Source organism: Pygocentrus nattereri, chromosome 11 (genome assembly GCF_015220715.1).
Source record: "Pygocentrus nattereri isolate fPygNat1 chromosome 11, fPygNat1.pri, whole genome shotgun sequence".
Lineage (NCBI taxonomy): Eukaryota > Metazoa > Chordata > Actinopteri > Characiformes > Serrasalmidae > Pygocentrus > Pygocentrus nattereri.
This window is the reverse complement of record NC_051221.1, coordinates 32,773,601-32,800,372: the sequence shown is the minus strand read 5'-3', so window position 1 is coordinate 32,800,372 and position 26,772 is coordinate 32,773,601. Positions and strand designations below refer to the sequence as shown.

The following is a 26,772-nucleotide window of genomic DNA, read 5'->3' as shown; positions in this document are numbered from 1 at the left end:
TACATTTGTCTTGTATCTTATTAATCTTAAATCATATCTTATATTATCCGCTATCCCAGACAATAATCCTCCCAAATAAGGAACACTCCCACTTCTACTGCTCTCTTCTTCACATCTTCATCTGTACATGCGGTGTTTATACATTCATCACCCATAACATTAAAACCACCTCTTTGTTTCTATGCTCACTGTCCACTTACCATAAAGATCGACTTCGTAGTCATACAATTACAGAATGTAGTCCATCTGTTTCTCTGCATACTTCAGTGGTCTCCTTTTACCCTGTTTTTCAATGGTCAGGACCCACACAGGACCACTACAGAACAGGTATTTATTGGGTAGTGGATCATTCTCAGCACTGCAGTGACACTGAGGTGTTTAAAAACTCCTGCTGATCCACTTGTACCAGTACAATACACACTAAAACACCACCACCACGTAACTGGTGAAGTTAATGGTGAATCATAAATTAAAACGCCATTTTTAATAATGGGTTGCAAATCCTTTGCGATCAATGACCGTCTGAAGTCTGAAAGCCATAGACATCACCAGATGCTGGGTTTTTCCCAGGTCAAGCTCTGCCAGGCGTTCACCGCAGCTGTCCTCAGTTCCTGCTCATTCTGTTTTGGCTTCAGTAAGTGAAGTGCATGCTAAATTGCACTGAGGTCAGGGGATTGACTTGGCCATTGCAAATCATTCCACCACTTTGCCTCAAAAAAAGTCCTGGGTTGGATTCACTGTGTGCTTTGTGTCATTGTCCATCTGTACTGCAAAGCGCTGCCCAATTAGTTTTGAAGCATTTGGCTGAGTCTGAGCAGGTAACATAGCCCTAACATAGGTAGGGTCTCCCTTTACTCTCAAAACAGCCTTAATTTTTTCATAGCATGGATTCCACAAGGTGTTAGAAACTTTTCTTTGAGATTCTGGTCCAAATCAAAACACAACCATCAGCAAAAACATTCAGTATGGCCAAATCAACTATTTGGTACAGTCTTAAAAAGAAAGAATGCAGTAGAGAGCTCAGAAGTGCCAAAAGGCCTGAAGTCCATAGAAAATAACTGCAGGATGACAGAAAAATATTTTCCTTAGTAACAAAAAACCCTTCACAACAGACATTTCAATACTTAACTTGAAACCCAGTCAAAAGAAAATAGTAATGGCTCATTTGACAGCAGTGAAGAAAGCAATTCTGTGCAAAACCTCTTCACTCCCTGTCAAAGATTGATACTGTGGTCTCTTGGTCTGCGGCAACGGATTCTATATAAAAAAAAAAAGTGTGAGACAGGTCCTTGTCTAACTGAATGTTTCAATTAACTGTACATTTTTGCGTTTGTCTGTTCATTTGCTGGATTCTTTGTTTTTGTACTGAAAACGCTTTAAAAGATTCTCACAAAAAAGAAGACATCACCAAGGTAAATACAGAGGGTGTATCAAATTATGCAAACCACTGAAGCTGACAAAGGTCAGCTTGTACCAGAACGATGGGAAGAGTAAGGAGAAACGAAGGTAGCATTAGGAGTCTTGCCCAAGTACTCTTACTGGTATAGTGTAGGGTGCTTGTCCAGGCAGCGGACTGAACCCCAGTCTTCAGCATGGAAGGCAAAAGGTGTTACCAACTATACTATATAACCACCAGAGTAAAGTTTTCTCTTTCTTTGGCATTAGTATTCAAGCTTCATTATCACTTCAAATAACACAATGGGACTCAGGCAGTACATTGTGATAAGAGCTGTTTTGTTTATGTAAAATGTGTAGGTGCACTTTATATGGTTCTCTTCTATTCCAACATACCTTACATGTTTTCCTTGTGACCACAAAAAGTTTACAGTACTGAATTAAGAATTAGATATAGACTGTCATGAATGTACAAGAACAAAATTGATACAATTGCACAAGATATAAAAAAGATGTTTAAAAGAAATTTTATTGAATAATGTGTCATTTTAGTAACATCTTGCTTATTATTAATATTAGAGATAACTCTATTCTTAGTTATATACTCAACTATTAGTACAAACATAATCCAGCCATACAGAATTTTAGTCCTCATACCCAAAAGTCACTTTTCTATGTACAGAAATTATTAGAAAAGACTGAAATTATGGAAACTGGTCCTCAGAATATTCATGTTATTTTTCAAGCATTAAAAATTGTGCTATAACTGTAAGGCAAACAAAGCAATATTACTATAGTGAGCAAGCATCTCCAATGACCCTTCTGTTGAATCTTCCTCTTTAAGTGTACTGGGGCAATGCCAGCTGAACACATCAGTAAAAATGTTTTCTTGTGTAAACAAGAATGAAGTACTGCATTCACACAAAATAATACTTTTCTCATAAAACTGAGAAAAGAAATAATAGAATGTGCTAGAAAAATATCTGTCAATTCTGTATTCTTCTGACTACATAGTAAAGCACAAAGAATATTAGAACCAGGCCTATGGATACATAGCACAGGATCTTCCGGTTATCTCTGCCAGAACGGACCATTGTGGAAAACCTCTTCACGCTACCTGTCAACAGTCCAGTTGCACTGAGGAAGTTTGAGTCCTGAAGGAAAACAATGCATCAAATGACTGTGCTGCTACAGGTTTTTATATGTCTCACAGTTCTATGACATGAAACCATGATGAAAAGCATTACAAAATCAACTCCAAGGACCTTTTTTTCCTGCATATATTTTGTCTAACCTTGGATTATATCACACTATTACGTTTGAATTAGGACTAGATACTCTGCATGTGTAAAATAACTTAAGGTTAATCAGAGTATAGCACATACCATGCCGTCCAAGTATGAATTCTGTTCGTCAGCGTCTTTGTCAATGTCATATGCCAACTGTGAATGAAAAGAAATACATATATTATGTCTCATGAACACAGAATGTTATTTGTCAGCCAGATGTTTTTAATATTTAGTGATTCTGACATACCGACTTCAGTCTGGATACTTTGCTTGCAAGATTTTCAGCCATGCGTTTGTTTTCTGCGTCCAACATATCATCGACAGCACCATGTCCTGCAATGGCAGGATAAGAAGAGCAGGAAGTTGAACCCACCATAAACAATTCTCATGATAGCTTTAGGTTGGATACAATTGTCGATTTGTAGGTCATGAATCAATATTTCACATGCTGAACATACTTCAGTATTCTAAAATAGTTCTCAGGTAGACACTTAGATCAATGATCTCCTACATCTTATACACGGCACCTTTAACTGTCAAAAAAGTAAAAAGTGATGATCTGTGGAAACTCTCACAGTTCACCTAAAATAGGTCCAGTATATAAATCCAAACAAGTGAAATAGTATATAAAGAAAACTTCTGTTTTCACCTTTACCAACATTACATATAAAAACTCAGACGACAGGAGAAGGGTCACTGGTAATTTGAGATTAGATTTTATACACACACACACTTATATATATATATATATATGTATATATAAACACATACATACATACACACACACGTATGTATGTATGTATTCATTTATTTGCGTTGTAAACATCAACAACCCGGCTCCTCTCAGCAACACTGTAAAGAAGGAAATTCTGATTCTGTACGTTTTCCTAAAATCAACCACTTCACATCAATTCACTCTGAATTACTTTGTTTACATCTCAACGATTAAACTGGGCACAACTCTCGACACAATTCGGCGGATTTCCCCTTTTAACTATTCACATTAGCGGACCTGGCAGCATGACAGCAGGATCCTCACAAGCTCCGCAGTGTTGACACAGACTATTATGAATACCATTAGAGTGGCTAGTCATTTACATGAGCAACACGGAAAGTTAAAGGCACTCCATCATCCCCTTTGTATGACCACACATCATTCTTAAACGGCTGCTCGTTATTCTTGCCACTTAACTCAAAATCTCAGCTTGAAGTAAAATGGCAAAACCCTTCTTCCCAACTTTAAAAACTGCTGGCGACGTGTCACTCACCTCTGTTCCAGTGATCAGCCATCTTAACGGAGAGGCGCTTTACCGTGAGAGTCCCGCAGAGACGGAACACCGAGACCAAGCAGCGGTCTAACTGAAAACGGGCCTTAAAAACAAACCCAAGAGCTAAAAGTACGCAAACATACACGACAGTCTCATTACAAGCCAAAACACGTCAGACACGAACGGTCTCACAGATCCTGTGAGCGAACGGGCGCAGAGGACTGTGGGATATGTTGGTCCTCCTGTCTGCGTCCTCTCATTAAGGCTGTAATGGGGAGCTGCTGCGCTCCGCTCAGCCCGCCGCTGCTGCTCAGGCACAATACAGATGCGTTGCATAAGATGTCCAGCTAGATAGCATCCTCCTTACGGAGCCCTCCAGCAAGGTAATGTATCTTTGACGACGATTATTACCTATATATTTTATCTGAATCCCTCGGGGTGCATTTTGTTGCGCTTATCCGTTTAGCATCGCCAGCTAACGAAAGAGAAAAACGTCGCGCTATTCTCATCCGTGCTTTGTCGTGCCCAATGGCGGCGAGCTGATCAGCGGTTTATCTTACAGAAATAAATTATATCAATGAGACACACAACGGCTAACAAGCGGTTTTGTGCGCTAGCAGCCGTGCTATTGGGGTTGAGTATAACCTGGGCTTTGTCGTTGTAATGTCGTTGTTACGTTACGTTTGGTTGTTGAGCAACAGCGAGTCGTATTAAAGGCTCTCTCTCGGCAGATGTTCAGCTGTTTGCCTGTCTCTACAACACCAAATGTTGAATTAATATCACGTGTTCGTTCACGGTTTCCATGTATCTCTAAGAGTTGATCTGTTTGCTTAAAAGGTTAGAAGAAATAATGAGCCAGATCTTCCAGAGTGATCTGTAATATTTAACATTTAGACAGTAGATGTAAAACTTTGTATCATAAACCTATATTTTATTTGTTTGTTTCAAAGCAGAATTACATGTAAACTTTACAATTTATCACTTCTTAAGGAAGGAATTTAGCCAGCCTGCTCTGGGCATTCTGTAATTGCACAAGCTGGACATTCATGCCCCTTCTGCCACAGTTCTGCCGTCAACATAACAGCAGCTGTGGATTAACTCAAATGTTTCATCTTATAGTTTGTTAGAGTGACGCTTTGAAAGACCAGAAATGTTGGCCAGGAAAGGCCTGCTGCCCGATGGATTTCTGTTGACGCGACTGGCTGAAGATGCCACACAGCCCAACCGCTTCCGCACCAAATCACAGCGAGCTCGCTTCATCACTAAGAGTGGATCCTGCAATGTTGCTCATAAGAATATACGGGAACAGGTAAAACACTTTACTCTACTTAAAGGTTCATTACTTCATACATTATAATGTATATTGACATTCTTGTTAAAGTGAGCAAGATCTGTATTATGCTTTTGATTTTTTTTCCTCGTTTTTCCCTTCAGGGTCGTTTTCTCCAGGATGTTTTCACCACAATGGTGGACCTCAAGTGGCAGCATTCGCTCCTCATCTTCACTTCGGCATTCCTCTGCTCGTGGATGCTCTTCGCCATGGTGTGGTGGCTCCTGGCCTTTGCTCATGGTGACCTGGAGCCACGTGACCCCCACGATCCTGGGCACGTTCCCTGTGTTACTGCCATTCACTCTTTCACTTCAGCATTCCTTTTTTCCATTGAGGTGCAGGTGAGGAACTGGCTGGATGGACTGAAGCCGTGTTGGACAGCTTACTGCTCTTTTGATACATATTAACTGAAATGGATATAAATCTTAAAAGGGTTTTGGGTTATTCTTTCAAATAAAAAGGCATATTTGAGTAATACCAACTAATAAGATATCACAGTGTACCTTTTTTACCAGCTGTGTTTCTAATGTCAGGTGACCATTGGTTTTGGTGGGAGGATGGTGACTGAGGAGTGCCCACTGGCCATCACAGTTCTGATCATTCAAAACATTCTGGGCCTCATCATTAACGCAGTCATGCTGGGCTGTGTATTTATGAAAACAGCTCAAGCTAATCGGCGAGCAGAGACGCTCATCTTTTCCCGTAATGCTGTCATCGCCCCACGCAACGGCAGGCCGACGTTTATGTTCCGTGTGGGAGACTTGAGGAAGAGTATGATCATCTCTGCTACCATTCAGCTGCAGGTGAGGAAAAGCTCAGCCAAATTAATAGGAAATTAGTTACACCTGTATCTTAGGCTTAGATTTTATTGCAGTGTTGAATTTGAACCTGTAAAGCAAGAAGAATATGTGAATCTGTTTTGGGAAAAAGGATACTTGAGAAATCATAAATTATGTTTTTAGGCTCCGTTTCAATCAGCTGTTTTTAGGCTGTGTTTTTGTTTATTGAGTGAAATCTCATTGGTTGTTTTCTGTCACTCTGCACTCAGGTAATTCGGAGGACAGTGACAGCAGAAGGGGAGGTCGTTCCAGTCTGCCAGCTGGATATCCAGGTGGAAAATCCCCTCAGGAGCAATGGCATCTTCCTCGTTTCACCACTTATCATCAGTCACACCATTGAGAGAGGAAGTCCCCTCTATGAGGTCTCTGCTCAGTCACTGCCCAATGAAGACCTGGAAATCATTGTCATACTGGAAGGTAGGAGGTTTTACTGTAGGCACATTGCTGTGAGTTTTAGGGTTTTGAAGAAGAGGAGTGAAAAGTTTCTGGTCCAGCTAGGATCGTCAGTGCTTCATTACCAGTAAACCAGATGTATTTATTTGACACTTAATCAAACCACCACTGTGTTGGAGTATAAAAAGTATCTTAAATGCATGTTAAATACAAAGAAAAAAGTCAAGGTTTCCCTTTCTCACTCCTCCGTTTTAAGAATAACTCAGTCAACAGTCAACATCCATTGTTTTCCTTGTTATTTCTGTGTAATAAACCTTTGCATGTAATGGGCCTGTGATTTTAGATGCATGAGGTTCTTGATAACCAATTTTGGGAAGACGTAAAAGTGTGACACACTCCAGCAGTGCTTGATGCCTGAGTAAATGTTTTGCAATAGTTGTGAGAAGATTTTGACCTAAAAGATTTTTCCAGTCATGACAAAGAGATATATGCAGTGTGTCCCCAAAGAAAGCTTGCTTTTTCAAATTTACTACTGTTTTACCATTCCTAACATTGTATATGTTGCTGAAAACTCAGAAGACATGTGTCGGTTCACTGGTAGTTTTGCATAGTAAATAAAATGTCCATATTGTGTTGTAGACATGGTGACCCCTGGTCTCTATCACCATCACTGTAAAGAATTCTGAGTCACTTTCTCTACAATTAACTATTTGACACTAAACCACTCTGCCTGGCTTTGTTTACTTCCCAGCAATTAAATCTAGTAGAAAATGGTGGAATTCCCCTTTAAAGAATGTTTATCGAGGGTTTATGCCTAAATGCAAATTAAATTTGTTGAAGATGGAGATTACAAAGTTGATATGTGTACAGATTTCCAAAAATCCTGAATTTAAATTAAAAAATGAAACAAAATATGTATATATTTTCAAACGACCCCCAACAAATGGTTTTAAGCAATAACAAGATGTCTGCATATTTGTATCTTCCTCAGTGCTCTCAGGTGGCTCCTCATGGATCTAATTGAGAGAATGATCAAGAGTGTGCAAAGCTGCGTCAAGACACAGCTAATTTTTAAAGCAAAAGATGATGTTTTTGTTTCATTTCTCAAAACATTTTTTGTCTGCCTGTTTAATTTGTTACATATTAGTTCATAGTTTTGATCTTTTGACTGTTTGTTTTTTTTTTTTTCACTAAAATGTGAAAAATGTTAAAAATGAAGAAAGCCCTTCTATGACCAGGTCTGTCCAGACTTTTGAATAGTAGTGTAAATGATGCTTATTTGATTAACAGGTGTTGTGGAGACCACTGGCATCACCATGCAGGCACGTACGTCTTACACACCAGATGAGATCCTGTGGGGGCGACGCTTCGTCTCCATTATGACGGAGGAGGACGGCCGCTACTCAGTAGATTACTCTAAATTTGGTAACACAGTGCCCGTCAGGATGCCCGCCCTCAGCGCCAAGGAGCTGGATCAGACCAGAGGAGTGCAGGACAACGGCCCTCATGAGGGCAAGCCGCAGGGCTGGGGGCTGGTGCGAGCCGGACGGGGTGGCTACAGAAGGGGCGGTGGCCGGGCATGCGAAGACAACGCAGCCAGGCCGTGGTACGCTCCCACAGAAAAGGAGGATGATGAAAAAGGGAAGGAGAGGAAGGGACAGAAGAAGACGGTGAAACTAGAGGTGATAGGAAGAGAGATCGAGGAGGAGAATGTGGAGGATATGAGTGATTGAAATGAAGCAGATACACTGCACATTGGTGATTTGATGTGGAGAATCTACAGAGTATCTACATTTTTAGAATGTTTGTTATGCTGTTGACATTTTTGTTTTTACAATGAATTGTGGAAAAAAAGATGCTGTATTTGATTTGGGATGAATGAACAGTTACTTTTTTTTAAATGACTTTTATCTGTATCTGCACTTTACTGAAAGTCTTGTTCTTCTTGAAAGTAATACTCCAGTTTTTTTTACCATCTAATCTGTCTGTCATCTGTGGAGTACGTGGACAATAACATCCCTGTGCTTAGAAAGGAACAAAAATCCCAATGGCTCAAAACACATTTATGATAGAAGCCAGTTGACAGGTGCTTTAGCTTCTATTATAAGTGCACTTCAAAGCAACATTTATTCTGTTCTTTTACTGAGTACTGGAGAAAGTGTCAAAATGCCACAGATGCAGCATAGATAAATATAGAGTATTCCTTCAAGAAGGTTCTTATTTTTGCCCTCAGGAGCTCAGTAAAACACTTTTGGAAGACCTATAGATAAATAAACACAAAGGCAGCTCTATGTGGTTTTTCATTAACACATCAAACTGTTTAAAAAATCCCTGTCTTTCGTTATTATTGTGGTCAGATATGGTATTTTTTGCCTCTGTTTTATTTTATTTTATTTTTTGCCTATGTTCCTTTGACTCTGTTAGAATATTGATTTGCTATCATGTTTGTGTGTCTTGGTGACTTGTTTATTGTGGGCTTGTGCAATTTGTGTAGTATACATCAAGCACTGAATATTAGAATTCAGTCTTGTTCACATTCCGTTTCCTTCGTTGTGATACTACTGAAGCTACTGTAAACTGTTGTGTGAGTCTTGTTCTCTACTGAATGGAATGTAAGTTGATTTCTGAATTTATTTATTTATTTGTGTATTTATGGTATAAATATTTAATAAATTATTTTTTATCTGACTAATTTTTCCTGTTATTCTATATTGAGGATTTTGAAAACAACTACCCCACCCCCCCTTAGACCTATTAGACCTATTGATTTATGCATTTTGGTGTAAAAGACAGACACCAAAAGAATGGTCATGTCCACAGAATCAGTGTATTTATTGTGTGTAACTAGTATTGTCTTTTAATTTCCAGTCATTTTCAATTTATGTGTAGTTCATTTAGGCCAGTACTTGCTGTCAGGCTCAGAAATATCCAGAAATAGAAGGGTGCAGTCTATACTTTTGCCTGATGTTCTCCTTTAAGCCGTCTGAGTGAGTAGCAAAAATAACAATTTTGACTTCACTGCCTGTCTACTTTCAGAAAGCACTGTACATGCAACATCTCGTTATGTCATCAGATTACGACTCAGCAGCTGGACATAGACAGCTGTAAAAGATTATTCAGATTTTGCCTTCCTTGTTTTCTACGTGTTTTTGTCTTAATGTACAATGAACTCAACCACAGCCTTTCTAAGGTTTTATTCATAAACAGTTTTAGAACCACAGTGTGAGCTGTAAGACCGAGGCCTGAGAGTTACAAAGCAGTTCTTCAGTTAATGCACTGCAATTCTGCTAAAAAATGATGACAGACTTCATCACATGATGGAAACGTGTGCATCAGTGTGTTTGTGTATTACGGTGTAATGAGTATGTATGCCCCCTGGGACACAGTGTTTTTTCTGTATTAATTTCTGTGCCAAAGTTTGAGCATCTCTGGACAAATTATGATTTGTTGATATTAAGAGTAAATCTAAGTGAACAAATCCTCTACAGAGAACACACTTTAGTACATTTTAATGTATAATTACTGTTTATTTGCTCAAACACTCCAAACATTGTGCACTTTTCACTTGGAAAATCTTCAAAACATATCATTTGATTGGAGTTCAACATTTGCATACAAACTGTACTTGAGGTTTGAATATTAATTTTTTCTTTCAGTGCTATTCATTTTGTTGCACATTACATTAGGTTACATTAGTTTGGTCACCTTAATCAGTTATCATTGTTTAAATGTCAGGTATTCACGTCTAAATACATCCGGTAGAGAAAACCTTTACTATACCCAAGCTATACCCTTCATAACATTAGTAATAGAAGTTGGGCTGCCTTCTGTTGTAATATTTGGAAGGTTCTCACAGGTTTGCCACAGTGTTTCAGACAGTGTTCTATAATCTAGAAACAGTTCCATATGGAATGAGTGGCTAAAGAAAATGACACTAAACTACTTCTGTCAAATTATTTTAAAAGCTTTTTTAATTTGTTTTGGGGGTGCTACAAGAGATTTCTTGACATATCAGAATAGTGAGGTATTAGATTACTGATCAAGCACAGTTGGGCTGATGGTGATTGTCTCAGGGCAGCTGGGTTCTGCAGGCTGCTTAATGGCCCACTGACCACTGTGAGCAGTGAGCTGTAACATTCACTGCCACTTCATTTGACTGAATTGTATTCAAGAGATGCATCTAGACTCTGCATCAAAGTTAATATACATAATTTTTTTTCATTTACCAGTTACAAAAAAAGATCTACACACTTAAAAACAATGGGCTCCTTTGATCTTCCAGGGTTCTTTAGTAAGGAAAATGGATCTATATAGAAACATGAACGCTCAAAGAACCCTTTGCATGATGTTCTTCAGATAGTGCAGTAGACGGTTCTATGTAGTTCTTTATAGACATTGTAACAGTAGAAGGACCCCTTTTAGTGCTATATAGAACCCTATATAGCACATTCTCCATCTGTCTAAACAACACTTTCACAATGCAAAGAACCCTTTAATCATGCAAAGGGTTCTTTGAGTGTTTGTGGTTCTAAATAGATCCAATTTCTTTACTAATGAACCCTTGAAGAACCATCATTTTTAAGTGTGTATAATAAGATTTCTATAATTTGTCTATAATAATCTATAGTACATTCTCTACTGTAGTCCAAATTTCCTATATGATTATAATTGGAATCCTGTTCAAATTCCTGCAGTGCTACTATGGACCTTTGTGTAAGGCTTATAGTACATGTGTATTCAACCATTTGATCGCACTTGGCTGCATGTTTTGTTGATTTTCTGAGTGAAAATAAGTTAACAGTTAATCTTTCACAGAGAACATTTCAATTGGAAACAACACATAAAATGCGGCCTGTGCAAAAGTTATGGTACATTTAGTATTGTATGTAACCCCCACCCCCACCCACCCCATATATTAAGTTTAGCAAATAAATAGAAATGGAGCAGTTAAATCAGCAGAAAAATGAGTGTTCTCTGTAGAGGACATGACAACTTATTTTCACTTTAAAAATCAGCAAAACGTCATTTGACGGGTTATTCAAACTCCTGCATATGACAGTATGTGAACATTACAACAGTAGTGATGTTACTGGTATGAAATAACTGAGCAGAGAACCAGGATAAGCTTTAGTTGACTTTACATCATGATGCAGCAACAAAACACTTTACACTAAAGTTCTAAAAAGTGTTTAATTTGAATGAGCTCAATACAAATAAAGCTGAAATGACAAAAAAACACAAGTTGTTAATGGCTGTTAATTGAATTTAAAAACATGGACGGAGATTAAGACATCACATTGTCCAACAGCACCACACTTAAGGAACATTCAAATGAGTTTTGCTGAGCAGATTACATGAGTTTTTCTGTGTCTTTGTAAACAGTAGCTTTCTCACGCAGAGCAGCAGCTCCAGCAGAGGCTGAGCAGACAAATGAGCAGGGAGAGCAGCGGGGCAGACACACTGTGCGCACTGTTACACAGATTACTGTTGCAACACCTGTAGGTGAAGCCGGACACAGCTGGAAACATCTGGGACAGGCGAGAGTTGTCACAGTCCGTGTATCGGATGCACTGGCGAATGGTTTTCCCTCCTATTCCACAGGAAAAGTATCGGAGGGGTGATTAGTACTGACTCAGAAGCAGGTGTTGGCTTCAATTGATGTCAGAAGGCCTACCTTTCTCATGCAGAGTCAGACAGGAGTCCTCGTAAGAGCATTCTTGCACCTTCTCGCACCTCCCGCCGTAATAGTCCGAGCACTTATAGCACTGCAGAGATGAGCCTACAGAGGAGAAGCGCATTCCATAATGCTTATTGCCTGTTCCAAATGAAAAAACATCAGGGTCATCAACCAAAAACTGGCACAGTAGCTGAATATTCAAGGCATCCAACACAACTTACCAACACTTATAGTCACTGAACAGACCACCACAAAGAGCCCAATGGAGTATTTCATTGTGCCACAATTTTTGTTACCTGTAGATGAAGAAAAATTCAGAACATCAGAAAAAGTGGAAACTGAATGTGACACTTGACAAAAATATAGTTATCCTAAATATTTTAAATTCCAAATAACATTTTCCACATAAATATAACTTTCATTACAGGCATGTTCAGCCGATGCCAATACCTGATATTTTTGTACCCTTATCTGACAATACCAATACATAAACATTCATAAAACATAGAACACGGGACGACATTTACCTGGATTATATAAATAAAACTATTAAAAATAACTTTTTAAAAACAAACTTAAAAATATGAACCTGTATACTATTACAACTGTAATCAAATGGATTATAATCAGATATTTGTGCATAGTAGCCCAGCATCAATTAAACGTTCTGCTCTACTACAGTACAATAAATACACAATCAAGTATCAGTTTGTAATTTTGGTCAGTTCTAAACATCTGTCCAGTGGCAATAATTTTTACAAAACTACAGTGAGGGGCAACAAGTAGCCAGACCTTTGTATTAGTTACTTAAAATACTTCCAGTTTATATATCCACTTCAGGTTTACACATGTAATGTCTTTTGACTTAGTACCCATGAAAAGGAACCAAAAGTATGTATTCACAACCATAAAAAAAGATTACATAAAAATGTTTTCTAGTTTGTTCTCAAATAGGCATTACATTTGGAGTTACAGTACTGTTCGAATTCCAGGACAGTGATAAGACAACTATTTTAAATATTTCTGCCCAACATTTCAGATTAGATATATCCACAGTCCTTGTGGGTTATTCAGTGGATCGATAAATTAATTGTGTCAAGCATTACTAAGAAACATTTCACAAGAAAAGTGCAAATGCAGTTATTAAGCTGCTCAAAGTTCAAAGGACTGATAAGATAATTACATCAAATATTATCAGACTACTTACCAGAGCAGTCCAAATGGTGAAGGTTGTAAAGATGTTTTCAACTGAAAACGAGTCAGATCTCCCCAGAACACACCCGTCCAACACAAAGCTCCCCAATCATTCCTAAAGCCACCTCTTCTCTGCTCCAGCGCTCGCCCAACCTCACCCTTGTCCTACTTGAATGATGTCATTGACAGGAGTTGTGCACATCTTGTGTTTACCCCTGCCGTGCCATATATAGCAAATAATAGTCCACAGACTGAATAAGAAACAAATTATCAGGGTTTCTAAGACCACCCATGTTGCCCCATGTTATACTTAAAAAAATCGTTACATAAACATATGCTTTAAATATACAGTATATCTCAAACCTGATTACTGTCCGTTCAGTATTGAAGACATGCTGATATACATTATTTCATTCTCTGTAGGGCTCAGTGTGTAAGCTACACAATGGTGTCAAGCAGATCTTAAGTGGTAAGTCTGGAGGAAACTACTACTTCTTGGTACATTCAGAGTGGACATTGACAAAACCAATACAGTTCAAAACAATGTTTTATATAAGAACATGGCAGTTTGGTCACAGGGAATAAAAAAGTATTCATGCATCTTGAGCTGCAGCTGGGGGTGACAATAAGGCCGCTGTGTCAGATTTTCCATAGACTTGCTGCCACAGACATTCAGGCGGTCGGTTTTTTTCTCAAAGCATCCCTTATAACCAGCACAGACGCTATATACTGCTATCATTCTGACTGTAGAGACAATGGTGCTGAACTTTCTGAAGTGGTTTGGCCTTTATAAATACCACACTGTGGACTTGTGTGCTTATTCTTCTTCTCTAACAAATATGAAATTGCATCATCTACACTAGAGGGCCAGCATCCAGCACAGTTTGGTAGCTCTTCTACTCAAACACACCCGATAAACCTGGCAATTATTAGATGAGTGTAATCAGGTGTGTTGGAACAGGTAAATAATCTAACTGTATAGGACACGAATGTTCCAGGACCAGAGTTGTGCATTCCTGATCTACGCATTTATCAGCGTGCTGATGGAGATGTGACAGTGACATGTTTGTTTGCAGCCTGCAGCTACGGAGACTGGGGGGCAGATAACAATGAGGTCGCGGTTGGACTCAACAAAGAGCACTTGATCACTATGTGCTTTCAACAGCTCCAACTAATTTTGGGTTACACAAGGTCAGAGATGGCTTGATTTTTTTTGTCCAACCTGAGCAACCTTGGATCATTCACAGTGTCTAGTTGTATCCAGTGGCTGTGCATGCTTAAGACAATCAGCTCTGTTACTGTGATGAAAAAAATTACCTAGACAGAAAGTAACTATAAAGAAACATACTGAAGTAAAAAGTAAACATTTCAACAAAGTTCAAAGTTTTCTTCATGTAGTGGAATGTGATAGGGCAGTGTGGTGCGGTGACTTACGGGCAGTGCTGGTCCTTGTGCGAAATGAATTAGCATCATTACAGGCAGCTTCCGTTTACACTGATAAATTTGGTTAGAGGTTCTTAAAAATGATAGAGAAAAATGAAAAAAGTTTAAAAATCACAGTCTTTGAGATTTGTAATGAACCATTTTGAAAATCGAAAAAAGAACAAGGGGTAAAAAGTATGATTTTCTTGTGGAAATGTAATTGAGTAAACGTGTTCACCTTCAATGACAAAGTAATACTTTGCTGTACGCAGACATTTAAACACACTGCTCAAATTCCATGTTTTGTCATTTTGCTTTTCTAAGTGAAAATAAGTTATCGCAACCTCCACAGTAAAGAGATGTCATGTTCCTCTCGTTTTAGGGCACAATTTCAATTTATTTACAGAGTTTAACACACTTGAAAAAATAAAATATAAAATGTGCCCGACCACATTTTGTTTCCCCAATATGTTAAACAGTAAAAAGAAACTGTAATATTGTTATTATAACATTAAAATGTGCAGAAGTGTGTTCTCTGTAGTGTTATTTTCACTTAGAAAAGCTATGAAACATTTCATTTGACCAGGGGCTCGTAGACTTTTACATACAACTGTAATTGCAGTAACAAGGTACAATCATTTAAATGTTTTCCAACCCTGGGGACTAGAGTTACATTACATCCTGTTATTCGTACAAATCAGTTTTCTGTACTGAAAAAAGGGAAAAAACAGATAACCACACCACCAGTGTAACTGTTTTTCTATATTTTTTTCCATGATCCAACAAATAAATCAAGCAATTAATGAAGATTCAAGGCCTATACCCTCTTAGACCCAATATTCATCTCAGCATATTAGTTCAGTTCATCTGTGGTTGACCTAAGATGGGTTTTCATTAGTTTTGGTGTGAGAAGGCTCTGTCAAGTCAAGGGCTATTGAACAAGCCATTATTTACAACAAGCCTGCTAGTGATGTAATGTTAGCCTACAAATACTGCAATCTGAAGACAGCAGCCAATACTTTAACATCACCGCTTAAAAAAAATGTCTATCATTTTTGTTGCCTTATATTTTCTGCACTATTTGAACACAGCGGCTGAGCTTTGTGTGCAAATCTCAAAATGGATGTTCAGTAGAAGTTAAGAAGGTTTTTTCTTCTGTTAAGTTACATTTAGGAGGTGCATGTTTTTCTTGAGAGAGTGACAATATGCATTTGTTAGCTACCTAATTTGTATAATTACAAAGATTGCTCAATTGGGGGCTCAAGATGGGAGCCGGCCCCTCACTGATCTCCTCTCTCTGTCTGTGCAACAGTTCAGAAGGTACGCGTTTTGATGTTTAAAAAGATCTCAGCTACACATGGATTAATACAGATACATGTGAACATTTTGCCACATCAAAGAAGAAACACATCAAACTAATAAAAAATAAAATACAAAAACTTTATTAAATCATTATATGTGGAATATATATCATTAAGCTTACATTTTGAGTGGATTTATACAGTACATAACCACAATCTCCAGCTATATAATTCCTTAAGTTCACATATAGTTTATAACTATGAATTTCCAGTGTTACAATGTATTCATGCAAATGCTAAGAGTGCGGCGTATAGAGCTGTGGGCTGTGTAGATGTTTATAGTTGCGGCCACAACTTACAATAAAAACAAAGTATTTCATTCACACTGACTTATTTGAATATAAACCTGACATCAGAGATGTGTTTGTTCCCATCATGCCTAAAATGCTGCTCTCCCAAAATAGGTGAGCAAACAAAACATTGACAGCATATTATATGGACTCGGTACAAAATACAATACAGATTATTGTGAATATTTTTACAAAAAGATGTAAATCATGAAATACAAAAGTATGAATCTTAATTTGGAATTTACATTTTGGTACATAATGCTTCAAGAGAAAAAGACAGTCAAAAGACAAATGACCGTAAGCTTGATTTTGGCTCAAAAGAAAAAGTGTGTGTGTGAGAGAGTGTGAGAGTGAGAATGAGAGTGAGAGTGAGAATGAGAGAATGAGAGAGAGAGAGAGAGAGAGAGAGAGAGAGAGAGAGAGAGAGAGAGAGAGAGAGAGAGAGAGAGAGAGAGAGAGAGAGAGAGAGAGAGACTGTCTGTTGGCTCAAATACAATAAAGTACGTTTAACAAGCATTCTGGTAACTAAAGCAGAGTCAGAGAAGAGTCCAATATATGTATATCTTTGTGCCAAAACAAACAAACAAAGAAACTCCCCCAAACATGTAAAAATCCCAATGATCTTTTAAGGACACATCAGGAAGACGTGCATGAGGATGAAAAAAAGTCCACCATTTCATTTGGCTGAAGGATAGCGCAGGTGTACTGTCCATATCATAACTAAAAAAAGCTTATACATACAGTGACCTACCTCATTATGAGGTAACAGTCTGTACAACATTCAAGCGCTCACTACAAACCAGAAAAAGCTGGAATTCAAGCAGCACACAGTGAGACTATTCAACAGAACTAAGAGATTAAATTCAGCCTGAACCAGAACTGCAAATTGAAGAATGCTATGCCAGTTGACATTAAATATGAATTGCTACAAAAATGACCAAAGTACACAAAAATGTACAGTACTGTGCAAAAGTCTCAGGCACATAAGAACATTGTTTAAAACGACTTATCTTGAAAATAAGTGTGATATAATTTGGAATAGCTGCAAATAAACAAACACAATGAATAAGTAAGAATGTCTTATTTTGAAAAAAAGTAGGCGGTCTCTTGTGAGCTAAAGAAAAGTTTAGTTCCAGATTTCTCCTGGAGGTTCCCAGCCAGCACATGGATTTGTCAAATGCCATTAGCAGCACATCCGTTATATGTAATGAAGTACCGATTGGACAAACCAGGTACTAAATGATAACTACAAATAAAAATTTTGACTTCCCAAAAGAGAGAGGTGGAAATGGTTAAACAAAAACATTTATAAATTTACTACTTATTACATGAATATTAGTTGTATTCATTCTGGTATTAGTGTTTTTCTGAGCATATAAACTCTTACTGCCCAGATAAAGAGCTTTTCAAGTCTGAGTGCCAAAAATTTTGCACAGTACTGTTTGTTGCTGATGCATCATTTGGAAGTACAAAGGTTTAGGATGGTAAAAATAAAACGTCTGTAAAAACTGGACGGCGCAAATCCTTGCATTAAAGCTTTTTCAAGTCCTCAGTCACGCAAATCAAGATAAAAAGACTTTTCTGCAGCCATGAGCACATGCAAGAGTTTACAGGTCTGTGAAAAACCAACAACATTACAAAATAAAGACCATAATTTTATAGAAATTTCTACAAGAGTTACAGCATGAAACATCTATTTTTTTCTCAAATATAAAATCTTATAACTCAGCCGTATTATCTGTTTGAACTATACACACACACGCATTTGTGCAGGTAACATGCAAAATTACTGCATCAAATTTTTCACACAAAGACAAAAGTTGTGTATAATTAATATTCCAACAACATATACTGCATAGGGCTGTATTCAATGTTTAAGTGCCTCTTTAAATTGAGATATCATATGACACATTATATTAAAGTCACTGTGAAAATGATAGGAAGGATCTGTCGCTCTATTTCTTCTCATTTATTAATCGTTTTCAGCAGATACTTTGGCAAAGAGGGTTAAGACTTCTTTAGCAGCATCAAAATGATAAAGAAATTCATTGTGAGCATAGAAATGGGTAAATATGCCACCTGTGATCAATAAACACTGAATCCCAGCACACGGCATTTTTATCAATCTTAACCTTCTAAAAAATGGTATTCCTCACTGAAGCATGAATGTGTTCTAACTCCTTAACATTTACAAAGTAACAACGTCCATAAAAAATGAATAAATTGCACATATTATCAATGGTATTTAGTGGCAAGCCAAAGAAGTACACTGTAAAATGATATAGCACAACAAATACTCATACCTACTTTAAAGTGTCAAGGTATTAATGCATAATACCATGTCTTCAAACATTTGTTCTTGCAGTATTAAAAGTCTGTAAGAGAACTCATTGACTAGATGCTGAAATGTACAATACCATCTCCCACTGCCGACCTATCACCCACATAGCATTAAGCAGGGGGGGAAGAGAGAGAACATCAGAACAACAACAAATTCAAAAATCATGAGTATAAGGCATTAGCATCTTGCATATTGCATTTTATACCATGTTTGACATAAACTGCATCGTGCAGGGTTATGATTGCATAATGCATTATGGCACATCCATAGGTCATCAAAAAGAGACAAATATACACAACATTGCTGGATTGCAAGTTTTCCTCTTGGTTCAAATATCTCTGAATTTCAGGTAAAAAGAGAACATTTCATGTCTAAATAGCAAAATAATGTGGCAAAATAAAGTCTCTTTCTACTTGAATGGATGAGAAATAGCATTTTAAACATGCTACAACAATCAAGAACCTTGTGTTGTATAATTCTCACATATTATAAAGCAACATGAAGTAAACGTCAATCGCTTTGAAAGCTGAAATAGGAAAAATCAACGTTAAGCCATAGGTGGTTTCTCTGTTTCTACTAAACAAAACAAGCTTTACTGTGCATGTTCAGGCAAATATTGTAACTAGACGCTCTGAAATTAATAAGTGAAAATAGCAAGAGCTCCAGAAAATGTCATATCAAATTTTCGATATATGTATTTGTTTCATCAGACAATAAGTGCTTTCTTTTTCTTTGGAGCATCAAGTCACATGAAATAACACATTCCAGAATAATTGTAGGTGTGCAAGTGCCAATGCTCTGCAAAGGCATTCCTACTATTCTCATAGGATGAATAAGTATAGCTGACCAGGCCATTGTAGCAGCAGGGCCAATGTCATATTGGCCAATCACATAATAGCCCAGAGATCAGCTCACGCCCACAGAGATGGCTTCTTTTTTTTTGGAATATTATTGGCTGAAAAAGCAGGCTCTGATCAATCAAATATCAGGATAAAACTCTGAATTCACATCCATTGTGTGCAACACAGCCTTTTGTTCTGCGTTGGACATTCTGCTCAGCACTTCCGCAGAAAGTGTGTAGCTGTTCCCTGACTTCTCCTCAAACCAGCTGTCCAATGGCCTCTTGCCATCAAAGTTGGCAATAGGTGGCCCATTCACAGCCAGGGTGAGCAGGTCATTCATCTGCTCCAGAGTTAGCCTGGAGCGGTTGTTCCTTCGCACTTTGTGTAAAGACTCTCGTCCTTTGTCGCAACAGGCAGTGGACGTTGGTAGGATCCTTACCACTTGCAGGATTTGGTTCAGCAAAGGAAAGCGCTGTTTATATCTGCAGATATGACTCATCACTTCCTTAAAGCCATTCATGCTATAGTAGTCGGCTTTGAGATCCCTCCATTCGCCTACCAGGCTTCCTCGTATATCAATCCGATCATGTGACAGTTCACGACCTGATGAGGGAATCGTCTCCAGATGGTCAAAGATGAGCAGGATCTCTTCCTCCCCATACATTCGGAGATCATCCCTGTTACGCGGCCATGTAGCCAGATCAAGAACCTTGCAAGCCTGCACCACAGAACGGCTGCGCTGATCAATGCGCTGGGCCAAAATGCCCTGGCTCCTCTGGCAGATTTTTTCCCGGATGGACTGAAACTTGGATTCTGCCACCCGCAAATTCTTCAGGTCCACACCATTGAAGCTCTCGCGAAAGTTCTCCTCAAACTCTTGCAAGTACTCTCCTGGAGAATCAACCAACTGGCCAATCTCCTGAATTGCCTCCTCTATCTTGGCATCCACCTGGGACACTAAAAGATAGTCTCCCTGAAAAATGAAGGCAAGGCGTGACAGAATAGCAATGATATCCAAAAGGAAATAGATCAGCTTGACAGATTGGTAATCCATAAGAAACTGGAGGAGAGACAGAGCAATGGCTGATGCATCGGCTCTCTGGGTTTGACTGCTGATGCTCTTAAGATGGGTGACCACTTCCAGATAGTCTTTAATAAGGGCATTCAGAACGTTAGGCTCTCCTATGATCCACCGAACTGCTTTTATATCCCCAAGGAACTCTGTCTCTTCTGACAAAGTAGGTGCCGTTGACCTCAGCTCAGCCATCATACGAGGAGAATATCTGTAGAAGCTCAATAACTGCTTCAAGTTGTTCTCCAAATCATCTAAACATGAGAGTTCCTTCCCACAGATAGCATCCAATATTTCCATGTGGGGACGATGGATCATAATTGGTAGACACAAGACGTAGGGAATGGTCTTCCGTAGGGTTACATAGAGGTTTGCCCGGAGGCTAGAAGAGATGTTAGAACCATCTATTCCCAAGCCAACCACTAGCATGTCCTGAAACCTCAAGCCTAGGACACCAAAGGCACGGTCAACTGCCTGGAGATAGCCATCTACACTGCCACCACTCAACCTCTGCAAAGAGAGAAACTCGGTAGCAGGTGGGCCCTCTGCAGTGATGAACTGCACATAAACTGCAACTGTGTCTGCCAGTAAATCATCATTTTGCCCATCCATGATCACACCAAGGAAAGGTGAGAGGCGGATTTTCTCTGCCAAATCCTCTTTGAATGCTCGAGAAATGTGGTGAATAAGAATTTGGCAGTCACTCTCATTCATGTACTGATCAACCACTTTAAGTTCGCACTTCTTCAGCAGCTCTGCCAAGGGGCGAAGGTCAGAAAAAGGTCGTCCTTCCACTGCAAGATGGTAGGCAGCATTGAAGAGTGTCATCATATTCTTACACATCTCCTCTGTCTTCTCAGGATGCATGCGTAGCTTGTACAACTGCAGACACTTCTTGTGCAGGTTGCTCTGACTGTGGAGCTTGATGGTATGAATTTTGAATTGCTTGGAGCCAATGATGAAAGCAGAAGTCCTTGACGACTGCACAGTGTACTGCCGACACACATGGCACCACATCTCATTTAACGTTGGAGAGTAACGCAAGAACCAAAACTTCTTTAGCCACTCTTGCTTGAAGCGGCGAATACGCCGGCCCGGACCAACAGACAGTTTTGAAGTGTCGTCAGCAGCTACCATCATGTCAGCAGCTATGGACTCATCTGCAGAGTCAACATCCTGGTCATCCTCTTCCAACACGACTGGGATGGGCGTCATGGCTTCTGCTGCTGCAAGACAACAGAAATAAATCTTTACTTTATATAAATCTCTGTAATTTCAGAATATATTATGGCCTAGGTGTTCTTGTTTAAATCAAGTGTTATGTTCAACATAATCTTTCACAAATGTGTTTGGAAAAATATCTTAACACTCACACAAACTCTCATTTCAAAGCCGTTTTCTGATTTGTACCAAAGAAACACCAATACTATCAATAGTTAACAGTCAGACAGCAAAATGAGACAATGTTTCTTTTTTTCAAGTATTTAATAATATCATTAGGTTCACAGTTTAACAGACAACGGATTCTGACAGTGCTCTGATGGAAACATGATTAAGGATTTGAGGGACAAAAGAAATTCACCTAAGTAAGAACGCAAGAACAGGCTTTGCACTTGAACATTTGAGAAAGGTGTCAGCAGAGATCTGAGACAGCATGACATCATTCCACAGCAGAGTTCTTGCCCAGCAGCAAACCTACCTCTGAGGTCATCACTGGGCAGGGGCTCAGATGGGGCCAAATTCTCAGTCTGCTCTTGCTGTTTAAAACGGAGTAGCTCTGCCTCCAGTTCACGTATCCTTCTCTTTAGTCTCACACAGTTTGGGCAGAAAGATGTAGATGGCCCATCATTAGTCATTGCGGGCTCTTCCTCCGCATTCTCCATTTTGACATATCTTTCCCCGAGGCTACTCTCTAGCTGTTCCACAGGGGCCAGTCCAGAAGCCACGAGAGCCACCTTGCTTTCAGTCTGGCCAAGTAATGATTCCGCTACATGGTGTGAAAATGAACTGGACTGGTTGAAAACATTGGCGACTTGTGTTCTTGCTCTTGGTAATGACAGAGTGCTGTTTAGTGGATTGTCTTGGCTTTGGCTTGCTTCCAGCGACGCCTCTAGAACATCTTTGAATATGAGATCAATCTTTTTCTTCTTGGCTTGGGGCTGGCTGTCTGCCTCATCACTCCCATGCTTGCTGAGGGTTCTTCTCCCATGTAGAGCCGAACGGAGGATTGGGCCTTGAGTTTCTTCCTGGTGTTGAGTTAGGTCTTCTGAATTTAACCCTGCAAAGCCATAGACGTGCATATTAGAAACATCTGGTGACATCAAGATGTACTGCTACATTAAATTGTGTACCAAAATATTTAGATCTCAAAAAAGTAAAACTTTGCCACATGAGGCAATATAACTGAGAATAGCAAAACCTGTTTTACTTACCTGTAAAACCTCTGCAGGTAAACGGCCAGGAAAATATCCTCTGTGATAGTTAATTTGTTGACAAAAGTTGTTAAAGCTCATTTTACAACCACTGTTAAAGCCTGGGTTACATTTAAAATGGGGAACCTATCCTTATTTTCTTTATATTGGATCATTAGTTTAGTCAAAAAAAAAAACTAAATAAATGTGACAAATTTAGATATTTTGCAACAGACTCTGCTGCATTTGTCCACCCAAGAACCCCTATAAATATACCAATGACATGGTAGTTTATTCATGGATCTATAAAGCAATTTATAACCCATCCTTAGAAAACTAGATTACACTAGATTAAAATATGTTCGGAAACTACTGTTTTGAGGTCAACTTTGAGAGGACAAACAAATAAGTCTCAGGGGTTGATCACAATGTGAGTGTAGCAGTAGCTCAATTCCTCAGTAAACACTCAGTTCCACTACATGAAATGAGAACTATTATTTTTCTGGCTGGGACAGAAGTAGATAGCTCACCCATGTCCAGGTTGTGGTCGATGCTGTCCTGAGACACACTCTGTAGTCGTTTCATGTAGTCATCGCTGTACCACACACGAAGCCTCTCCCCCACGGCCAGTCTGCGACACACACGAAAATAAATGTGCTCGCCATGCTGGAATGCACTCAAGTTCCTCTCATTCTCCTCTGAAGACATCCGAATGTACCTGGAAAAAGCACACATGGATTAGCTTTCCTTAATTGAGGAAATTGCATATGAGCTAATCTTTAAATGTATGAGGAGAGGCAGGATTGCAATCGTTTACCTCATCCAGTTTGCTAAGGTTTCATCACAGCCATCAATAGATTTGTATGTGTTGTCGTCATTAACCATCTAAAACAAACCAGCCAGATGTTGAAATATTAACAGAAATCAACTTATTAGATTAACTTCGAAGTAACATTCAAAGACAGGAAATCCAACACACCATCCAGGAGTGCATCCCTGATGGTTTGTCCTGGGCTATCAGTTGGCCTTGGTAAGGGCCAAACAGTGCTCCCTTGGGAATGTTCTCATCCATGCAGCAAACGTCCACCTCCTGGCCCTCCTTAATGATTTCAATACCCGAAGGCACAGTGAGAGCTGCGCGATCAGGCACAGCCAATGCAACGGGAGTATCAGGTACAAACACAGGGGGACCATGGGTAGGGCATTCCTCCAGGAAATATTCTTTACACTCTTCACAGACTACAAGAAGAATAATACAATCGATCATCTCTTTTTGTAAATGCTTAATTTAATATTATTATGTATAGCAGTTGCATTTCAGAAACCTGAAATGTCTATAATAAAGACACATTGTTCATTTGAGAACCTAATACCTACACCAGAAGTCAACATTTTGCTGTTCCACGTTGGCACAACGCTCATGGTTCACTTTTAGTTTCTTGTTTGGCTCCTCAGAAGAACAGTTATTGATGACTCTAAAAATGACATATACACAGTGCAAGACACGTAATTTCCATTACTGTTCAAAACACACCCTTATTAACATTTCCATGCAGCTTTGACTTGAGAATCTCTACTGCCATCAGTGCTGCTTCATTACTCCATAGGTTCAAGTACAACAAGTTACATGAGCTTTCTAACTGCAAAGGAATAGAGGTCTTCTGGACTTCAAACTGCGTATAATCTAAACAGTAAATCCTAGAAGTGTTCACTTCAGAACAGCACAAACAGAATGTCGGACAATTCCAAAAAGCCCACCATAATTAATAATTAATAATAAAATCATTAAAGATAATTAAAGATTTTTTGATCAAGGGCAAACATGTTCAATATTAAAACAGAGCCTCACAAGCCTTTTCTGCAAGTCTGAACGTGACAAGAAACTATTGAGCCTTTTGATTTTTTTGCACAATATTTCCCAATAATAAAGTGCATGAAAATAGTCATAAAAGAGTCTTGAGGGTTTTTTTTGCATAATATTTTCCAACATAGAAGTGCAAGAAAAAGGTCTATTAAAAGGGGGTATCATGTTACCCTGTGCTGCAGTCTGGCTCAGTTTCCATACATGGCTCAGTCTGAAAAGTGGCAGGGTCTGCCATGCTCAGTGCAGGGAGGAGGACCAGTCCCTGGGTGCCCCTTTTCATGCCAACATCTTACAACTGAGGAGAGAAATGAAAAAGTAAAACACTGACAACCTACATGGCACATGCAGACTAAAGACAGAGGCGTGACCGTATGTTGTGACTTTGGTCTTCTGACTTGTCTAATTGAGAAATTCTAATTGGTAAAATATCCCCTTAAATTTGATTCTATTCTGTTATGGTACTCTTTTGGTGTTACACAGAACCAATTAAAAAAAGGTTCCATATAGAATCACACACATTCTCCATCAATCCGCAGAACAACGTTATCATGCAAAGAACCATTTAAGCATGCAAGTAGTCCTAATGTTAATGGCTCTATATAAAACCATTCCCTTTACCAAAGAACGATCTTGTGTGAAATATTAAGAATATAAAACTTTCCTTATGCATCATGTAGCTTTGTACGTTGCTCTTCTTGTGTGGGTTTAGAGCCTCTACATGGCCTTGTATGTTGTCCATGTTACTGATGTGACTCGTCGTGACCCCATAGGGCGATGTAACCGAATCGAACCGAGTCGGAGTCGCTTCGGAAAAGCGAATCGAACTTTCCACCATCTCATTAACGTGGAATTCCAGAACGCAATTAAATTTAAACGGGAATTGCGCCGAAGTTCAAAGAAGCCGCTCAGAGTCACGTCAAATCGCGCCCCAATCATCGCGATCGTTCGATGTTTACAGCTCTCCCAACTCCCACTTTCTGTGTGTAGAAGTATTTCGGTTAGAAAAGCTGGCACGTGATTGGTCGAGAGCGGCGTCGCTCAGGGTCTCCTCGAGCTATGAGGAGAGCGAACGCAGCACAACAAACAGGGCAGCGACGACGAACCCTAAAACCCACAAAACTTCAATTTCTCCAACAGTTTTAGCCTCTCGAACGAGGAAGGGCGAAGCGCCTAGGGGTCATGGACGCGCGTACGGTGCCTCTGGCCGCGGGGCAGAGCGTTCCGAAGCCGCCCCACATCCGCGGCTCTCGTGCGCAGGCGACTGGCAATTTGCCTACCGCTTTCGGAAGCCATTTTCATTGGCCACAGTGGCTAGTGAGAGAAACTCACCTTGTGGAGAAAACACAGTCCGTCCGTCTGGGGCTCTCAGGGGGGCTGCCTAGAGAACCAGCTCGGCTTCGGCCGCCGCACGGAGAGCACCGGGGCTCCGGCGGAGCTGAGTAACGTCACTAGTCCGGGGCGATGTAAAGTTTATCATCGCAAACATTTGTAACGAGTCAGCTGCTTCTCTCAGCTTTGACCACCATCTTTTTTTATTACAGGAAATGACATGGAAAAACGGAAGAAAGCTGCGTTTATGGAGGAGAGGGGGGAACATGCAAAATGACTAGAAAGAGAAAGTTAGGTTCCACACACGGAGCTGAGCCGAGCGAGACACGCAGCCTCTCGCTCGGTCACAACTCGCTCGTGAATAAGCTCAGGGATGTGAGGAGCGCGTTCGTTTAACGGTTTCATCTCCACGGCTTTAAGAAACGTCCTGTGAAAGTTTCCGTGTCTGTGAAAAG

General features: G+C 39.4%; 4 protein-coding genes across 6 annotated transcripts; 1 reads left to right on the top strand and 3 right to left on the bottom strand.

The window, feature by feature from the left end:
• Window positions 1–1,899: 1,899 nt before the first annotated feature.
• On the bottom strand, window positions 1,900–4,146 carry bet1l (Bet1 golgi vesicular membrane trafficking protein-like). Its single transcript, XM_017706639.2, has 4 exons — window positions 3,953–4,146; window positions 2,932–3,017; window positions 2,781–2,837; window positions 1,900–2,549 (listed from the first exon to the last, which is right to left on the bottom strand). Exons 1-4 carry the CDS (start codon window positions 3,972–3,974, stop codon window positions 2,382–2,384), a joined length of 333 nt encoding a protein of 110 aa, XP_017562128.1. The 5' UTR covers window positions 3,975–4,146; the 3' UTR covers window positions 1,900–2,381.
• A 40-nt stretch (window positions 4,147–4,186) lies between these two features.
• Window positions 4,187–9,202, top strand: kcnj11l (potassium inwardly rectifying channel subfamily J member 11, like). The gene is made up of 6 exons (XM_017706690.2): window positions 4,187–4,335; window positions 5,072–5,261; window positions 5,387–5,623; window positions 5,816–6,085; window positions 6,331–6,538; window positions 7,805–9,202. The coding sequence occupies exons 2-6, from the start codon at window positions 5,103–5,105 to the stop codon at window positions 8,245–8,247; spliced, it is 1,317 nt and encodes a 438-aa protein (XP_017562179.1). The 5' UTR covers window positions 4,187–4,335; window positions 5,072–5,102; the 3' UTR covers window positions 8,248–9,202.
• Window positions 9,203–9,693: 491 nt separating this feature from the next.
• Window positions 9,694–13,586, bottom strand: LOC108432651 (CD59 molecule (CD59 blood group)). Of its 2 annotated transcripts, none has more exons than XM_017706637.2 (4): window positions 13,399–13,586; window positions 12,413–12,487; window positions 12,189–12,329; window positions 9,694–12,104 (listed from the first exon to the last, which is right to left on the bottom strand). In XM_017706637.2, the coding sequence occupies exons 2-4, from the start codon at window positions 12,465–12,467 to the stop codon at window positions 11,905–11,907; spliced, it is 396 nt and encodes a 131-aa protein (XP_017562126.1). In that variant the 5' UTR covers window positions 12,468–12,487; window positions 13,399–13,586; the 3' UTR covers window positions 9,694–11,904. The 2 variants fall into 2 exon arrangements, with proteins under 2 accessions (XP_017562126.1, XP_017562127.1); XM_017706638.2 differs by having other exon boundaries at window positions 12,189–12,293; window positions 13,399–13,575.
• A 2,642-nt stretch (window positions 13,587–16,228) lies between these two features.
• On the bottom strand, window positions 16,229–26,724 carry prdm11 (PR domain containing 11). 2 transcript variants are annotated; one of them, XM_017706688.2, is made up of 8 exons: window positions 26,318–26,722; window positions 25,159–25,283; window positions 24,502–24,599; window positions 24,104–24,363; window positions 23,942–24,009; window positions 23,655–23,842; window positions 22,413–22,991; window positions 16,229–21,939 (listed from the first exon to the last, which is right to left on the bottom strand). In XM_017706688.2, the coding sequence occupies exons 2-8, from the start codon at window positions 25,266–25,268 to the stop codon at window positions 19,778–19,780; spliced, it is 3,465 nt and encodes a 1,154-aa protein (XP_017562177.1). In that variant the 5' UTR covers window positions 25,269–25,283; window positions 26,318–26,722; the 3' UTR covers window positions 16,229–19,777. The 2 variants fall into 2 exon arrangements, with proteins under 2 accessions (XP_017562177.1, XP_017562178.1); XM_017706689.2 differs by lacking the exon at window positions 22,413–22,991 and having other exon boundaries at window positions 26,318–26,724.
• Between the last annotated feature and the right edge of the window lie 48 nt (window positions 26,725–26,772).

Coding starts and splice junctions, on each gene's coding strand:
- kcnj11l (XM_017706690.2), top strand. CDS start 5,103: ATGTTGGCCAGGAAAGGCCTGCTGCCCGATGGATTTCTGTTGACGCGA. Junction 5,262..5,386: donor ATAAGAATATACGGGAACAG/GTAAAACACTTT, acceptor TTTTCCCTTCAG/GGTCGTTTTCTCCAGGATGT. Junction 6,086..6,330: donor CTGCTACCATTCAGCTGCAG/GTGAGGAAAAGC, acceptor CTCTGCACTCAG/GTAATTCGGAGGACAGTGAC.
- bet1l (XM_017706639.2), bottom strand. CDS start 3,974: ATGGCTGATCACTGGAACAGAG. Junction 2,838..2,931: donor AAGTATCCAGACTGAAGTCG/GTATGTCAGAAT, acceptor TTTCATTCACAG/TTGGCATATGACATTGACAA. Junction 2,550..2,780: donor ATTCATACTTGGACGGCATG/GTATGTGCTATA, acceptor GTTTTCCTTCAG/GACTCAAACTTCCTCAGTGC.
- LOC108432651 (XM_017706637.2), bottom strand. CDS start 12,467: ATGAAATACTCCATTGGGCTCTTTGTGGTGGTCTGTTCAGTGACTATA. Junction 12,330..12,412: donor TTCAGTGACTATAAGTGTTG/GTAAGTTGTGTT, acceptor CATTTGGAACAG/GCAATAAGCATTATGGAATG. Junction 12,105..12,188: donor TCTGACTCTGCATGAGAAAG/GTAGGCCTTCTG, acceptor CCTGTGGAATAG/GAGGGAAAACCATTCGCCAG.
- prdm11 (XM_017706688.2), bottom strand. CDS start 25,268: ATGAAAAGGGGCACCCAGGGACTGGTCCTCCTCCCTGCACTGAGCATG. Junction 24,364..24,501: donor GCAAAATGTTGACTTCTGGT/GTAGGTATTAGG, acceptor TTCTTCTTGTAG/TCTGTGAAGAGTGTAAAGAA. Junction 24,010..24,103: donor CAGGGATGCACTCCTGGATG/GTGTGTTGGATT, acceptor GGTTTGTTTTAG/ATGGTTAATGACGACAACAC.